Consider the following 18,631-nt stretch of genomic DNA (forward strand, 5'->3'; position numbering starts at 1 on the left):
ATCTCGTAACATGATCCCGTCATGATCATTATTATCATCTGCCGTCTATTTAAGCCATTCCATATGGCGGAATGTTTCTTAGGCCATTCCATGTGGCGGAATGTTTCTTAGACTATTCCATGTGGCGGAATGTTTCTTAGGTCATTCCATGTGGCGGAATGTTTTTAGGGGTCTTAGGCCATTCCATGCGGCGGAACGTTTCTTAGGCCATTCCATGTGGCAGAATGTTTCTTAGACCATTCCATGTGGCGGAATGTTTCTTAGGCCATTCCATTTGGCGGAATGTTTCATAGGCCATTCCATGTGGCAGAATGTTTTTTAGGACGTTCCATTTGGCAGAATGTTTCTTAGGCCATTCCATTTGGCGGAATGTTTCTTAGGCCATTCCATTTGGCGGAATGTTTCTTAGGCCATTCCATGTGGCAGAATGTTTTTTAGGACGTTCCATTTGGCAGAATGTTTCTTAGACCATTCCATGTGGCGGAATGTTTCTTAGACCATTCCATGTGGCGGAATGTTTTTTAGGCCATTCCATTTGGCGGAATGTTTCTTAGGCCATTCCATGTGGCAGAATGTTTCTTAGACCATTCCATTTGGCGGAATGTTTCTTAGGCCATTCCATGTGGCGGAATGTTTTAAGGACGTTCCATTTGGCGGAATGTTTCTTAGGACATTCCATGTGGCGGAATGTTTTTTAGGAAGCTCCATGTGGCGGAATGTTTCTTAGGCCATTCTAATTGGCGGAATTTTTCTTAGGCCATTCCATGTGGTGGAATGTTTCTTAGGCCATGCCATTTGGCGGAATGTTTCTTAGGTCATTCCATTTGGCGGAATGTTTCTTAGGCCATTATATTCAGCGGAATGTTTCTTAGACCATTCCATTTGGCGGAATGTTTTTAGGGGTCTTAGGCCATTCCATGCGGCGGAACGTTTCTTAGGCCATTCCATGTGGCAGAATGTTTCTTAGACCATTCCATGTGGCGGAATGTTTCTTAGGCCATTCCATTTGGCGGAATGTTTCTTAGGCCATTCCATTTGGCGGAATGTTTCTTAGGCCATTCCATGTGGCGGAATGTTTTTTAAGACGTTCCATTTGGCGGAATGTTTCTTAGGACATTCCATGTGGCGGAATGTTTTTTAGGATGTTCCATGTGGCGGAATGTTTCTTAGGCCATTCTAATTGGCTGAATTTTTCTTAGGCCATTCCATGTTGTGGAATGTTTCTTAGGCCTTTCCATTTGGCGGAATGTTTCTTAGGCCATTCCATTTGGCGGAATGTTTCTTAGGCCATTCCATGTGGCGGAATGTTTCTTAGGTCATTCCATTTGGCGGAATGTTTCTTAGACCATTCCATTTGGCAGAATGTTTCTTAGACCATTCCATTTGGCGGAATGTTTCTTAGGCCATTCCATTTGGCGGAATGTTTCTTAGGCCATTCCATGTGGCGGAATGTTTTTTAGGACGTTCCATTTGGCGGAATGTTTCTTAGGACATTCCATGTGGCGGAATGTTTTTTAGGACGTTCCATGTGGCGGAATGTTTCTTAGGCCATTCTAATTGGTGGAATTTTTCTTAGGCCATTCCATGTGGCGGAATGTTTTTTAGGACGTTCCATTTGGCGGAATGTTTCTTAGGACATTCCATGTGGCGGAATGTTTTTTAGGACGTTCCATGTGGCGGAATGTTTCTTAGGCCATTCTAATTGGCAGAATTTTTCTTAGGCCATTCCATGTGGTGGAATGTTTCTTAGGCCATTCCATTTAGCGGAATGTTTCTTAGGTCATTCCATTTCGTGGAATGTTTCTTAGGCCATTCCATTTGGCGGAATGTTTCTTAGGTCATTCTATTTGGCGGAATGTTTCTTAGGCCATTCCATTTGGCGGAATGTTTTCTAGGCCATTCCATTTAGCGGAATTTTCTTAGGCCATTCCATTTGGCGGAATGTTTCTTAGGGGTCTTAGGCCATTCCATGCGGCGGAATGTTTCTTAGGCCATCCCATTTCGTGGAATGTTTCTTATTCCATTCCATTTGGCAGAATGTTTCTTAGGGGTCTTAGGCCATTCAATTTGGTGGAATGTTAGGTCATTCCATGTGGTGGAATGTTTCTTTTGTACACAGTACTATGTGGGCATTATATTGTATGGTTTTGTATACAGTACTATGTGGGCACTATATGGTATGGCCTCTGTATACAGTACTATGTGGGCACTATATGGCATGGCTTCTGTACATAGTACTATGTAGGCAGTATATGTTATGGCTTTTGTAGACAGTACTATGTAGCCACTATATGTTATGGCTTTTGTAGGCAATACTATGTGGGTATTATATGGTATGTCTTTTGTAGACAGTACTTTGTGGATATTATATGGTATGGCTTTCGTAGACAGTATTATGTAAGCACTATTTAGTATGGCTTCTGTACACAGTACTATGTTGGCACGATATGGTATGTACACAGTACTATGTGGGTACTATATGGTATGGCTTTTGTGCACAGTACTATGTGGGTGTGTAGACAGTACTATCTGGGCACTATATGGTATGACTTTTGTACATAGTTCTGTGTTGGCACTATATCGTATGTACACAGTACATCTGGGTACTATATGGTATGGCTCTTGTAGACTGTACTACATGGGTACTATATGGTAAATGAACCCAAGGCCGACTCTGAATCCAAGGAAAATGAATGTGTACATCAGGCTAACGTTTTCCTCCAGTGCTGGACTTTCTGTGCCGTCCCTCATCCTCCCTCCTCCACATAAATGAACAAAGATGTTCGGCCGAGTGAGCATGTTAATTGTGGGATTGAGATAATAACTGGCAGACGAAACTCATTTCCAGTTTATGGCCAGCTTTGTCTCCAGACAGCCTGCTTTGTCCAGTGAATTTGCTCGAAACTCGACTGTAGGAGATGTCTAATATTACACAACCCCCATTGAAATAAATGTAGAGCCATATAATTCAGGAGGGGGGGGGAGTGTCTGTCAACCAACCTGTTGTCTGTTTCCAATGGCAACCAGCAGAACTGTGAATACTGACTGTAGTTTTCGATCAAAGATTTTACCTGATGGAACGGGTTTGTGTAAATTGGAGAACAATACTCTGAATGGAGGTTTAGGATCTTCATTTAGGAAACCCTACCTCACAGGGTTTCCTAATACCCAAGCAGTGATGGAGCTGCACAGAATAGGATTAGGTACTAATACCAATCTAATAGGCCATAACTAGGGGCATTGCTATAGGGGGTGTAGAGGCAGCAGTGACATTCAAGCCCTTGGATTAAGTGCCATGTCAACCCTCTAGAGTTTTTCTCAGGAAGCTGCATTACAGAAACCCGTAGGCACTGAGGTACTTTACTGTATGATGGACACAGCCTTGTGTTGTTGATGATGAGTTGAAATGGATCCATGTACAGTAGAAATGCAGCAGGTCAGAGATCTGTCAGTCAAGCTTGCTGGTTATGGTAGTACAAATGTGAATGGTCGACTCCTAACTCAGGGGTTGTTGGAGGGGAGGATGGATCTGGGACTGCCTGATCCTTTAGTTCTCAGATAGATAAGCTGTTTCCAGTTCAGTTGGACGACAGATCCGCTCTCTCTATTGAGAACCCTCACATGCCCGGTCAAGACTGGATGTCTATGGGGGGAGCAGAGGAGATAGCTGTCAGGTAATGCATTGTGTATGGCCAGCTTTACCATTCAGGACGGACAAGATATGGGGGAGATATTGTATCTTCTCATATTTGGCCACTTAATCTGATTTACGTCTTAGCTATTGTCCTGTATTGTCAGTGCTGCCCTTGAACAGGCTCAATAACCCCCCTAATACCCCTCTGAATGGGCCCTTTACTTGTTGACCCAGACCCCATGACATCTTCATTTGTATTCAGACCAGATTGATCAGATTATTCTCTTTTGATCAGTCCTATTTATTATTGTTACTACAAGGAGCTGATCACTTGGGGGGGGGGGGGGGGGGGGGGATTTATCAAACTGGTGTAAAGTAGAATTGTCTTAGTTGCCCCTAGCAACCAATCAGATTCCACCTTTTCATTCCACACAGACTCTTTGAAAAAGAAAGGTGGAATCTGATTGGTTGCTAGGGGCAACTAAGTTTGATAAATCTCCCCCACAGTGTCCTTCAGCGATCAGCTGTAATCTGTGAGGTAAACTGGCAGTGTGTCTCTTTCCCTGCAGCACCAACACAGGGGAAACTAAGTATTAAACAATGACCATTCATATCAATGGTGTAATACAGGACAGAATAGGTCCTTCAAACTAAGGACCCTCTTACATGACAGCAATCGAGAACCTTTAAAAGGCTCAATCAGTTGTGCAGCCAGGTCACACGAGCGATAACTGGATTGTTTGTGCAGCCCTTTCATTTTGTCATAGTCGGCGGCACATTCCCATTTACACATTTTAGATTTTCAGGGTAGTTGAACATTTTCGAGTGCTGAACCCAGAAACGCTTTGCAGCACTATAAGGCCCCGTTCCCACTGAGGAAAGGTAGCGGAATTCCGCGACGGAATTGTCCGCCGCGGAATGCCGTTAGCCTCCCGCTCATAATGGGAGTCTATGGGAGGCGCGCGCTCCTGCCCTGTCCGCGCTGAAGAATGAACATGTTCATTCTTCAGCGCGGACAGGGCAGGAGCGCGCGCCTCCCATAGACTCCCATTATGAGCGGGAGGCTAACGGCATTCCGTGGCGGACAATTCTGTTGCGGAATTCCGCTACCTTTCCTCAGTGGGAACGGAGCCTTAGTAATGAAGAGAGCTCAGGCCACAGAGGCCACACAGACGTGGTAAGCACTTTATTCATTGTGGGATGATTGTGTCTCTATTCTTGTGATCTGTGGGGGTCATTGCTGTTGGATTCCCAGTGATCAGCTTGTCATTTCCTATCCTATAGATAGGGGCAGTGTTAATTTTAGGCTGCACGGCGCCACATAGCTGCTTAAAGGGGTTATCCAACGCTACAAAAACATGGCCACTTTTCCCCCTCTCTTGTCTCCAGTTCAGGTGCGGTTTGCAATTAAGCTCTATTTACTTCAATGGAACTGAGTTTGAAACCCCACCCAATCTGGAGACAAGAGAGGGGGAAAAGTGGGCATGTTTTTGTAGCGCTGGATAACCCATTTAATGCTGCCAGCTGCCCGGTCAGCCCGGGATCTCTGAGTGGCGACTGCAGTGGTGGTGGTGGTGGGGGGGCCCATAGCTGTCTAAGCTGCCCACATCAAATGATGGGGGAAAAAAACCAACCAAACAAAAATCACCATCCACGCTCTCCCCTGTTGCGGGAGCTCTTCCATTGTGTGCTATCTTCTTCTGTGTTACATACATTGCCTACACCAGTGGCAGATTTGGCCATAAGTATAAGAAGCATGGGGGCCTCCCAACTCTCCATGGATAGGTGGTGGCAGTATAGAGAAAGGTGGGATATTCTGGATTTTCAATGACTGACCCTTTTGCTCAAGGAGCAATAAGCCGCCGCCAGAGCAGTCTCCATGCTGACCGGTCATGTGTATGCAAAGACCGGGAGAGTTTCTGTCCCCTATTGATGGTCTATAGGCAGGGTTAGGTTTATCAGAGTATATATTGATGAAACAAATTCCAGTCCTAAGCCTCCTGAGAAGAGACCACCATAGGGAGCTCCATGTGTGATAAACCTCATACTGTGTATGGCCATCTCCCTGACTTGGAGATGGATCCATGGCCTTCCTGGCAGCATCGCTCTTTATGGGTCTATCATGCACCGACATTGATTTCCAATAATCCAGCGGGCTTTCAGAAGATTCCGGATTACGGGAAATTACCTCCATCTATAATGATTGTCCTATAAAGAAAATATACATTACAATTAGCCGGAGAGGAAAAACGTTGTGGTTATGTGGAGCATAAAAGAAAGAAATTGTCGAGTAACCATCAGATCAATAGACGTCTAGACTGCATAGATGCAGGTGCACATGACCTAATAGGTAAGTAAATATACACAAGGGATGGGCATGGCCACATGTAGCCCTTATGGAGGACCAGGAATTATCTGCTATTAAGGCTTTAAACCCAGTCTCTTTTTTTTTTTTCTTTGTTACCGTCCCTTTAAAAAGAAGTAATTGGCTGGGCAGACAGTCGTCTAACCTTTAGAAAGGTCTGATGCTTTAGGGAACGTGGGAAAAGGGCAACGTCAGAAGAAAGCCGATCGCCTGGCAGTCAGGTGGAGGGCATGGGAGGACGTCGCTGGCTTGGAGGGTTTCAGCTGTTTCACACAAATGGAATGAAATGAAAATATTCAATAAATATTTTATGATTCTGGTCATTTATATTCATGGTTGTGCGCTCCCTGGTGGTCATGGGAGGTATTTCACATACAAAATCAGGCACAAAAAAACAACTATGTACTGTAAGTGTCATTTAAAGGTAAAATGCACTAAAATATTTCACCCTTGATGGTCATTTGGAGCAGTGTTTTCTCTCTGCTCAGTGATCCCTTTATCCTGCTGATTGACGGCAGTGCTGGGAATCGTTGGATGGGCTTCATACAGGATAGCCACATTTCACAGCTAAAAATGTGCTCAGAGCTACACTCACTATTCTGCTGGTGAGGTCACTGTGTACATACATTACATTACTTATCCTGTACTGATCCTGAGTTACATCCTGTATTATACCTCAGAGCTGCACTCACTATTCTGCTGGTGGGGTCACTGTGTACATACATTACATTACTTATCCTGTACTGATCCTGAGTTACATCCTGTATTATACTCCAGAGCTGCACTCACTATTCTGCTGGTGGGATCACTGTGTACATTACATTACTGATCCTGAGTTACATCCTATATTATACTCCAGAGCTGCACTCACTATTCTGCTGGTGGGGTCACTGTGTACATACATTACATTACTGATCCTGTACTGATCCTGAGTTACATCCTGTATTAAACTCCAGAGCTGCACTCACTATTCTGCTGCTGAGGTCACTGTGTTCATACATTACATTACTGATCCTGAGAAACATCCTGTATTATACTCCAGAGCTGCACTCACTATTCTGCTGGTGGGGTCACTGTATTCATACATTACTTATCCTGTACTGATATCATGGACTGGACATGGAGAGACACTAGGTAGGCAAGCACCTGCATTCTAGCAAATGTTTCCCTATAGCACCCCCGCAGGGAAAACAATGTATTACATGATGCCCATATAAATCCATGAGTTGGGTCCTCCAGTGAGATGTGCGCTGTGTAACTGCCCTAGATATTTCATGTGACCCTGTATCTATGATGTCAGGATGTCTGTATATGGGTTTTCTGAAGCAGATGCTTCCTCTGAGTTCTGTACAGCGGCAGACGATGTGGTGCTTGTAAGGGGAAGCAAATCTCTATGTTACAGCAAGTTTCTAGAGGAAGAGTAAAAATATCCAGTGACAGAAAGTAAAATCATGAACTTTTTTCTATGCATTTTTCAAAATGTCATTGGCCGTATCCTTTATCTTCTAATTCCTGAGCTTGTTCAAGATCTCTGTTCGCTGTCAGTGAATGGAGATAGTGAAACGTTCCTGACCTGCTAACAATGTTGACTATTAGTGACAATGTCCGACCACTAGGTGGCGACTGTGACCCCCTCATTGGTTACACTTGCTCAGATCTGTGTATGAGTGTTGCTGTGTCTAGCAGGGGCGTAGCTATATGGGATGCAATCATAGCGGTTGCACTTGGGCCCCAGTGTGTGAGGGGCCTTAAAGGGGTGTACTCTGATGAAAATCTTTGACTTTCAAATCGACTGGTTTCAGAAAGTTTTTCAGATTTGTAATTTACTTCTTTTTAAAAATCTCAAGTCTTCCCATACGTATCAGCTGCTGTATGCCTTGCAGGAAGTGGTGTATTCTTTCCAGTCTGACACAGTGCTCTCTGCTGCCACCTCTGTCCATGTCAGGAACTGCCCAGAACAGGAGCGAATCCCCATAGAAAACCTCTCCTGCTCTGGACAGTTCCTGACATGGACAGAGGTGGCAGCAGAGAGCACTGTGTCAGACTGGAAAGAATACACCACTTGCTGCCGCACATACAGCAGCTGATAAGTACTGGAAGACTGGAGCTTTTTTAAATTACAAATCTGTATAACTTCCTGAAACCAGTTGAATTGAAAGAAAATTAATTCTACCGGAGTGCCCCTTTAATGTGTATGGGGTAGAGTAGGATCAGGCAGTTGAATCCTTTGTTCTCAGAGGAGATAAGATGTCTGGCAGCGGCTTCCTTTTTTCTCAGAACACATAAATGCTCACATATGTATATAGGAGGATAAGGAGAGAATAAATGTTCTGCTAACGGCTATCTAAACTATACGACCCGCTTATCTCTGTCCAGGCCGCCATGTACGCCAGGAATTCACGTACACAATTGGCTTTCTTAAAGGGGTCTACAAGTTCTACTTCTTGGCCCGTAGAATGGTCTTGTCTTAGATCACGGCCACCTAATCACCACTTCCTCCGGCTGAGGCCGGGCTTACAAGAAGAGGCGTGCTATGGGCGTTACGGATTCTCTGGTGAGAGGAGAAGAGGCGGAGTGGCGTCTGTATAACTAATGCTCCCGTCCCTCCCCCATAGAGGGGAGGGTGTGTGATAGAGTCCGAAGACAGAGGAGGGGGGAGGATGGGCTATGTAGGTGTAGGTTTGGGGACAGAACATCCAGCCCGGCTAGCTCAGTCGGTAGAGCATGAGACTCTTAATCTCAGGGTCGTGGGTTCGAGCCCCACGTTGGGCGGAATGTTTTTGCTACAAAACTTTTCCGAAATGGAGCGTCAAAAATTTACATCGGTCACATATACCATATAAATGCACAAGGCTCAATCCAAAAGTGTATCCATCCAGTGATTATATGTTGGTATATGTTTATTCTGTAGGTGACAATTACAAGTACATGTGTATACCAGCAATGTATACCTCCGAGGAAAGGCTGAATCCCTATGGGAACATATCCTTCTGAGAACGTCTGAGATGTGGAATGGCCCGAAGTGAGCGTCTTTAAGGAGAACAACACCTTTAATTGGCATTATTAATTGTATTTTTTTTTCTAACTGGACGTCAATAAGGTAATATAAGACTCACTAATGGTGCATTGACGCGTAATGATTATTGTGCGAATTTGTGCGATAACAATCCAATTTGAACGATAATCGCACATGTAAACGCAGCGAACGATCAAACGACGAACAAGAAATCGTTCATTTTCATGTTCTCAAATGGGCGTTCGCAAAAAATTCGCAGATCGCTCCGCATAAACAGTCGTTCGCCGATTTAACCAATGTGTCAGATAGGCTTAAGCGATCGCAAAACGAATTTTCCGTGCGATATATCGTACCGTCTAACTGCTGATCGTTATGAAAAAAAAATCGTTACTCCGACATCGTTAATCGTACGATCGGGCCAATTATCGTCTCGTGTAAACGCAGCATTACACTATACTTTTGTTTTATTATTTTATGCTTTTATTGTAGCATTGTATTCACTTTGATTCCACACAGAAACATTTGGGGCACATTTATCCTTTGTGCAATAATTTTTATGCTTGAGCACTTTTCACGCGCTGTGCAAAAATCTCCGCGAGCAAAATTTGTCATTAGGCGATAAAGTCTGTAAAACTTGACTAAAAAACTAAACCAGGGTCTGACTGGAGAACTGCTGCGCAAAAACGCAAAAAAAAAAAAAAGCCCCTTCCAAGCAATTTTTTTTTTAACAAAATGGCGCAAACACCTTGATGAATGTTGCACAAAAACACCAAATTAGCCAAAATAATGGCGCAAAGACAAGGATAAATTTGCTCCGTAGTCTCTTTGAAGCAGTTGGTAATTTTTTTTTTTAGTATATGGGATGGAGTAAAAATATAAATGTAGCAGTTAGGTTAGACAGTCACTGACTGTGGTGGGACACGACTGCGGCCCGTGATTGGCTGAGTGGGGCAGTTGTTGCAGGGACAAATGGTCACCGGAACTTAGAAGCAGTGGTGAGCAGGGACTCGGAGACATTAAAACAGCAGCAGTAGGGAATCAGGGTAGGTGAGTATCAATGGACAACCACCCAGGGCCGGTATCAGCACAGGGCTTACCTGGGCAAGTGTCGGGGTCCACAGCACTTCCAGGGGCCCAGAGAGGAAGAAGGTTTCAGTGTTCAAATGATCAGCCTGCTTACTGTAGTGTAGGGTGGGCAGGACCCAGGAGAAAGGAGCAGGACCTGCACAGAGAGGGAAAAGGGTTCTCAAAGGGGCGGATTAACTTTACCATAGGCCCCGGGCTGTTCACCAAGCCTGGGCCCCCCTAGCCTACTGTAACTATGGCAGCACTATCGTAGTGTTAATAGTACAGCATAGATAATGTCATGATGCCCTGATGTGTGCAAAACTGCAGTAAAAAAGCAGCAATTTTTAGCAAATCATGGCAGAACTGTAGTCAGGAGACAAGACACTACTAAAGTATGTCTTTTTGGGTGGCCATGGTCCCCCCAGGAGCTCAGGGCCCCAGGCTGCCGCCCGAAACGGACCTATTATAATCTTCTACTGGGTGAAGGGCCTGATCACATGACCAACAGGTCCTCAACTTTACAGTGTGGAGATGAGATCAGCCTGATGGAGAGGTAGAGGGAGAAGACTGAGGTGTAAGTGCTGCGTGTCAGTCAGTCAGTCAGTGTCAGTTAATGTCACTCAGTGTCTGTGTCAGGCAGTGTCTGTGTCAGGCAGTCAGTGTCAGGCACTTTCAGTCAGTGTCAGTCAATGTCAGTGTCTCAGTGTGACAGTCAGTCAGTGGTGTTTCTGCATAGTGGATGGATGAGGGGCCGCTGAGACTCTGTCGCCCAAGGGCCCACAAACACCTGGAGCCGACCCTACGACCACCTGACATGTCTGTTTTATTACATAACCCTTAGTATAACCATTCTGGAGCATCTCCTAGAACTCTACGTTGCTTCTCCTGGAAATTCTCCTCTTCTCCATGGAAAGTGTCCGTACACAGTCTGAAACTGTAAGGCCTCATTGTCCGGGGTTATTGAGGAGTGTATAGTGTGCAATGTATTTATTATTTCCAGGAGGACTAACAGAGGGATGGTACATAGAGTATAAGTATGTACACGGCTGATGGGTCCTGTCTCGGAGCCTCCTTTCCTCTCATCCCCCTGTATATTGTGACTCTATAAATATCTGACCACTGTTTAGTGTAATGTCAGGGCGGAGGTGTCAGAGCGAGCGGTGAGCCGTCAGCTTCTATTCTCGTCTCATCACCTCCTCCGCGTACTGTACAGTAACATCTAACACTTCTGCTGAGCGTCACCGTCGTGTCCCTACAGCCATTTATTCTCATGAGAAATCTTGTACTAGGTCAATGGTGACTGCGACCATCGTGTGATTATTAGATGAGACATCACAGAAGTCACATATAGAAAGCCAGGTAGAGTGAATAAAAAAATGTCAATACAATACTGACACCTACTGGTCAAAACTGATACAGCACCTGGCTGTGAAAACCAAAGCAGGAAAGTGTCAGTCAGTGAAACATCTTCAGACATGTGATAGAGATGTGAAAAATCCTGATCGGTGATGATCCAGGTGCTGGGATCCTGACTGATCGCTAAACAATTGGGGATCAGCTCAGCTGAGGGCTGTTTCTCACCACCTCCTTCTCAGTGAAGGAGATGGGCTCTATACAATGTCTATGGGCCTGTTCTCTGCCGAGAGGAGACAGCAGGGAGAAACAGCCCTTAGCTGTGCTGCTCCACAATTTTTTGGATCGTGGGGGTTCCAGCACATTTTCAACTGTGGGCGTCCAGAATTGTCCTGTTTTTTTTTTATTTTTTACATTCTTCTTCTTAAAGGACCCCCAGTCTTAAATGGCCAATATGGAGTCAAAAGGGGAGGGGCTGAAAGGCAGTCATATCCTAGCATGTCCAGGGATCCAAAGTGACCTTAAGGGCCCTATTCCACCGGATGATTATCGTTCGCATAATCGTTAACGATTCACGATCTCAAACGACCGCTATTGCGAAAGACTTGAAAACGTTCACTCATTTCTATGGAACGATAATCGTTACTTATGATCGTATTTGCGATTGTTTTTTCTTCGCTAAAGCGTTCGTATCTACTGTGAACGACCGAATGACGTCTTATTCAATTCGAAAGATTTGCAAATGTTTTGTGAACGAGCAACGATAAAAATAGGTCCAGGTCTTATAAAGCGATCAACGATTTCTCGTTTGGTCGTTTATCCTTAACTGTATTTCAACCGAACGATTATAGTTTAGATTCAAACGATTTAACGATAATCTGAACGATAATCGTCCGGTGGAATAGGGCCCTTAGATGGCGTTGTCTTCTGCTGGATCTTTGGAGTCCAATGTCAGATCCTGGACCCACCAGAGGTTCCTCAGCGACTATAATCCAGTCCGATCTTTGGCGTGGCAGCTACACATTTTCCACATTACCCAGCCTCTTATAAATACCAGCTTAGGTGGAGAGCCTCTTTATGTTGAGCTTAGCATCGTCACTATTGATTCACCTTCTTAGAAGTGACGTCCTAAATGTTCTCTTTTTCTTCTCCATCTACCACACCCAATATCCGCTCTATAATAAGACACGTTAGGTAACCAGAATATCAGACATAGCAGCCACTGTGAGAATCCTATGTGCCGCCTTCTATTGGTATATCGCCACCTACAGAGGGTATCAGGCCTTTCATATATAATGCTCAGGAAAACGTCTTTTATTATGTCTTTTATCTACTAAATGAGTCTCTATTGCATTAGTGTAAGAACAGAATTTATATAGATAATTTAGCTCAAATTATGTTACATATATGTTTTGAAGGGAACCTCTTAGCGCTATTATGCCCCCTGTGTAATATACAATCATTTTCCTTGGACTTTCTTATTAATGGCCTATCTTCATCATGGGACTTCAGTATCACAGTGGAGTGACAACTACTTATACTCCATCAATCAGCCATTTGCAAGATCTTCCACGTATGCAGTAGGCAAAACCAGACAGCTCCATACATTGTATAGTGGCCGTGCTGGGTTACTGCAGCACAGTGCCCATTCACTTCAATAGTGGCTGAACTGCAGTAACCCAGCATGGCCACTACACAATGTATAGAGACAATGTACGTCTGCTTCCACTTCTGTTCTCTGTATTTGGCTTTGGCAAACTGATTGGTGAGGTGTCAGCCACCCACCAATGTGATATTGAAAATAGGACATAAATAATAAAAAAAAAGACTGGAAAACACCTTTAAGGGTGCGTTCACACCTACAGGATCTGCAGCAGACTTGATGGCGCAGATTTGAAGCTGCAGATTCAAAGCAAATCAATTCTGGACCATCAAATCTGCTGCAGATCTGCTGCGGATTTGCTGCAGATTCAAATCTTACAGGTACAGGATCTGCAGCAGATTTGATGGCGCAAATTTAAAGTTGCAGATTCAAGGCAAATCCAATCTGGACCATGAAATCTGCTGCGGATCTGTTGCATATCCTGTACGTGTGAACGCACCATTAAGGCCAAGAATTTGCAGATATGGACCACATATTGTAATATTGTACATACCCTGATGGGTAAGTTGAAGTAGAAGAAGATAACACGTATATAATACATGTAGAGAGGCCTGGTGCAGACTTCTTCAGAATAGTTCCCATTCACTATGCATGTAGCACTTGTACCCTCTTGAATGATAAAGAGTTGTCTATAGATAATAGATAGATAGATAGATAGATAGATAGATAGATAGATAGATAGATAGGAGATAGATAGATAATAGATAGATAGATAGATAGATAGATAGGAGATAGATAGATAGGAGATAGATAGATAGATAGACAGATAGAGATTAGATAGATAGTAGATAGATAGGAGATAGATAGGAGATAGATAGATAGATAGATAACAGATAGATAATAGATAAATAATAGATAGATAGATAGATAACAGATAGATAATAGATAAATAATAGATAGGATATAAGGAGATATGTGTGAATTATATATTTGACTCCATTGGAAGAGTTCAGGCCGACACTAACAATCTCCCATCTTAACAAAGTGCACAGGTTTCCTGTTCCTGCAGGTGACACATATCAGCCCCCTCCGCACCTCGGCCTCCCCGTAGCTGCAGGTTGTGTTGCGTTGCCTTCTGCAGGTGCTGACCCTTAATTCTTTTCTACTTCTGATGTTTTTCATGCCGGTGAAGTGTCTGCAGATATTCTCCAGGATCCTGGGAATGGTATGGATGAAGCTCTGCGTCTCCTGGCATCGTCCCTGCATGGCCACAGAACAGACGACCACCGGGGAGCTGGTGACCTGGTTCTTCTTGAAGTCTTCCCATCGTGGAGCTGCGGACACAGTCAGGTTGGGAAGGATGAAGAGGAGCCCACATAGCAGGAGCAGTGAGGATGTAGATGGCATTGTGGGTAGGAAGATCTGAGGAGGAAAGTACATTGGGGATATCATCCAGTATATTGATTGAACCATGACTGGGCCACAGTCCTTAAAGAATAGTATCAAATATCTTGTAAGTTGTCATAGTAGCATCATCAGACTTGTGGGTGGATACTTCCAGTCATGTGAGCTTAAAGGGGTTGTGTCATAAAGCAAAGAAGGTAAAATCAGATTGTACCACATGTTTGTAGTTTTTAGTAAAGCAACTTACTCCTTCAAGTCAAAAGTTATACTAATCTATGACAATTCAGTACCTGACCGGGAATACGCTAAGCTAGAACTTCCCCAGAAGGAGAAGGGACCAGCTGTAGACAACTGTTTTGGGGCTTTTGCTCCTCATCAGTACAGAACAGGGTGCTGGATGACTGCGGAGAGGCCTGTGTCCAGGGAGCTGACTTATAAGTCCTCACAGATCTTCAATGGTGCTCTCCTTTAGAAGGAACGTCTCTCTCTATCTCTATAGGCCTCTCTACATCCAGCTGTCACCATGCTCTGTACTGACAAGAGGGAACCCCAAAACAGTTGTCTACAGATGGGTCACTTCTGAAGTTTTGGCTTGGCTTGTTCCCATTAATGTGCTGAATATTTACAGAGGAGCATAAACTTTGACTTAAAGTAAAAGCTACCTCTAAAAGGCGGCACCAGAAAGCTGCTTTGCATGTCCTTCTCCCCAGAATTCTCAGTGGAACATGAATGCCCAGTACTCCACACACCTTTTACAGTGGCCTCCCTAAAGAAGCAATTCACAAAATTTTTTTATTGTCCAATCCCCCACCCCCCCGCTAGGCGCTGGCGCATATACTCACCGCAGGTGATCGGTATCCCGCGGCATGGCTTTGTTCCGCTCCCGCGGCACCGTTCGACCAGAATGAAGTCGCGCCACGGGACACTGCTCACTAACGGTGAGTATGTGCGCCAGTGCCTAGCTGGGGGGCAAATAATTTTTTTTTGTGAACTGCTTCTTTAACATTAAACATTACCCTTTCGGAGTACATATACATGGCATCGTGCCCATGTAGCATGAGTCTCTTGATAGTACCAGGACTATCCCCAGGGCAAGCATAACATTTTCTTACCTTGGGTGTCTTGGTTTTAGGCCCAGTTGGATGTGGGAATGTAGGACATGCAGGTCATGAAACAGTTTCTTCTGAAATCCCTCAGCTAAGTATAGGCTCTTACCATGTGTCATATTTAGCACCGGTGACACTGGCATACATCCATAAGTAATCCTCACACTCATTCTTTCACATCTGGATTTCAGGTAAGGACATTCGGAACATCTAAACCACTCAAAGTTTTGTAGCCCTAGATAGGCCCTTGGTTCTGCCCAATGGAGAAATATATGGTTCAGTGTCTTGTGTTCCTTATTTGCAGCAGTGGAATGGTCACACATGGGTATAAATGGTACTTGAGGGGCTCTCATAGATTTGCATATGAATCCAGGAACTTTAAGTCGTTTCGGCCCCAATGGGTACACAGAACCTTTGTTTTTGGGATCAATGGGTCCCGGCAGTAAGACTCCCACCAATCAAACCTTGACACAACATACAGATACATGAACTGGGGATATACTGTATCTACTGACTTGTGTATTATACTGCACATAAAGTCCACAGGCCACCCAATACTGGTCTAAACAGTAGCAACATTATTTAGATAACCAACAGTGCCCGTAGACAAGAGTTATCCAACTACCAGCCACAATGTAATGGCCATAAAGGGTCACAGAGTAGTACCGGCCTCAAAGTAGTGCCCAATAATCTGCTACAAGATAATGGTCATAAGAGGCCACATAAAACCAATGACATAGTTCTGCCCATAGCCACAGGATAGCCATCATAAGGGACAAAGTAACGCCTATAGATGAGCTGAAGGATAGTGGTTATTGTGGTCATAATAATCCACGGAATTAGTATTAGCCACATAGAAGAGGCCATAGTTGAACTACAGTACAGGATAATGGGCATGAGAGCTCACCTAAGGGTGGGCACAGAGCAGTACCACACGGTATTGCCCAGAGACGAGGCATAGGATAGTGGTCATAAGGGTCCACACAGTACTAACCACATAGTAATGGCCATAGGCCAAGACAAAGGACAGTGGTCGTAAGAGTATTACCAGCAATATCATAATGCTCCTATAGTATTGCCAGGTAATGTCATGCCCATACTATATTTACCTGTTCCTTGTTCTTTTCTCTGATGACAGTCGGCAAGCTATGTGGAAGCAAAAACATGGCGACTACCAATAAGTTTACTGCTCCAAAATCCTCCTCCTAAAATTCATATATGTTCCTTATAGAGCCGTTCCTCCTGCCATGGGGCGTTGCTGTCTGAGGCTTTGCTGTGTTTGGTATGATGTCCGGGTAATGCCAATGGTATGACGTTGCCAATAATAACAATGATCATGTTTATTTTTCACACCTTCCTTCTACAACTAAAACAATCATAGAAGCTCGTAAAGTCAGGGAAATTCAGGTTTGTAAGCTCCGAGGACCAGAAACAGAGGAACAGGAACAGAAAAGTTCATTTTTGGTGATAACAAGGACCAGACCCATTTATTCATAGGACTCTTTCTTCCTGTCAGCCATTCCCCTGAAGAAAATCCCCTCAAAATTTAAACAAATCCACATTATTTGGAAAATTTTGAGCAAAATTGGTTTGTGGCAAACTGATGCATTTGGCTTAGCGACAGTTATAGCCGGCGGTTGACAGCCATCCGGTGACAATGCCGGATCTCCATGGTGGAGGCTTGTTGTTGTCACTCATTTACCATGGATAGGCTGTGAACTTTTTAGCAATCAAAATCTACAAAAGATTGCAGTGCAATGCATGTGAATGCTTTTAGTGTGTGTGTGTGGGGGGAGGGGGTCAACCTTGGTTTAAAGGGAATGTATCATCAGAAAAGGATTTATTGTTTAAATAATGTTTGTATGTTATATATTTTTTAACAATTTTTGTTGACACTTTTTCTAATTTTTCTATACTATAAAATAATCCTGATATCTTGCAGTTTTCATTCTCAACACTGGGGCTAAAACTAAGCTGAGACTTCCTGTTGTGTCTGTAGTGATAAGAGGAGTCTGCCGTAAAGTGATCTGAACAGCATCGCAGCGTCATGTGATGACAGTAGATAGAGGAGACAATAGCAGCTCCCTGTAGAATGACCTTTTTAAAGGTCACAGAGCTCTCAGTAATGTTTCACATTCATCTCAAGGGGACAGAGTCTGTCTATTGAGTCTGTCTATTGTCGTCTATGCCCATGAGTCTTGCTGTAAAGCATATCACTAAGTGCTGTGAAAAACAGCTCAGGCAAGATGGCAGCCCCCATAACAGTGTACAAAAGGTGAAATAAAAAAATTACAGTGAGAAAATAGAAACAGATTAGAGTAAAAGAACAAGTTTTTGTATCTGATCTTAACTTTTAGTATGTTGCTGCACATGGAACAGTGCCATGGCCATTGATTGGCTGCCAGTAATTGTCACTGCCAGAGGAGTCCGCCTCAGAAGTGAAGACTGAATCGTTCAATCGGGTACCGGTGATGGCAGAGGAGAACACTGGGGAGCGCGGAGAGGTAAGAATAGGCTGTTTGTTATGTCCCAAGCCTGGGCAGCAACATTATAAAAGATATTTCTGAGCAGAATACCCCTTTAACAACTAGGCAGATGCAAACGACATACGATTATTCGTTTCTGGGGAAGTGTAAGCACATAGGGCTGTGTACTTCCTGCTGAAGGTACAATAGAGCTCGGTAATATTAGACATCACTAAACTATCAAAGATGAGAAAAGGACGTTGTTACCTGCTATAGTACATGTAATACATCGGCTTCTATAGGCTCCTCACCTGTGGTTCCTGCAGCTAAGACGTCTTTCTCCAGCTCCGTAATTCCCAGCTGTGATCGGAATAGGCAGAACTCTCCTTTATAAACACCGGAATAATAAAAGCTGATTACACAGATTATAAACTCCACGCCACAAGCGCAATGATTGCTCAAGGTGCACATGAGGGTGAAGCCTTATCAAGTAGAGACAAAGCCTCCAGACTTCTCCAGTCTCTACTTATCACAGCAAAGTGCATATGGAAGTTATTTAAAGGGGCTGTCCTGTTAAAAAAAATTAACTACTCATATATAGGGCTTATAGTCATATA

At 43.9% G+C, this 18,631-nt stretch overlaps 1 protein-coding gene and 1 non-coding gene across 2 annotated transcripts; one reads left to right on the forward strand and one right to left on the reverse strand.

Annotated features, from left to right (window-relative positions):
* The first annotated feature begins 8,698 nt into the window (after positions 1 to 8,698).
* Positions 8,699 to 8,771, forward strand: TRNAK-CUU (transfer RNA lysine (anticodon CUU)). The gene has a single exon. It is a non-coding gene; the product is annotated as a tRNA-Lys (tRNA).
* Positions 8,772 to 14,059: 5,288 nt separating this feature from the next.
* On the reverse strand, positions 14,060 to 14,446 carry LOC138766518 (amphinase-1-like). The gene has a single exon (XM_069944109.1). The coding sequence runs from the start codon at positions 14,444 to 14,446 to the stop codon at positions 14,060 to 14,062; it is 387 nt and encodes a 128-aa protein (XP_069800210.1).
* Positions 14,447 to 18,631: the final 4,185 nt, after the last annotated feature.

This window comes from Dendropsophus ebraccatus, chromosome 10, assembly GCF_027789765.1.
Source record: "Dendropsophus ebraccatus isolate aDenEbr1 chromosome 10, aDenEbr1.pat, whole genome shotgun sequence".
Classification (NCBI taxonomy): Eukaryota; Metazoa; Chordata; class Amphibia; order Anura; family Hylidae; genus Dendropsophus; species Dendropsophus ebraccatus.

Bases quoted from the DNA above. Each gene is read 5' to 3' on its own strand.
- LOC138766518 (XM_069944109.1), bottom strand. From the start codon at position 14,446: ATGCCATCTACATCCTCACTGCTCCTGCTATGTGGGCTCCTCTTCATC.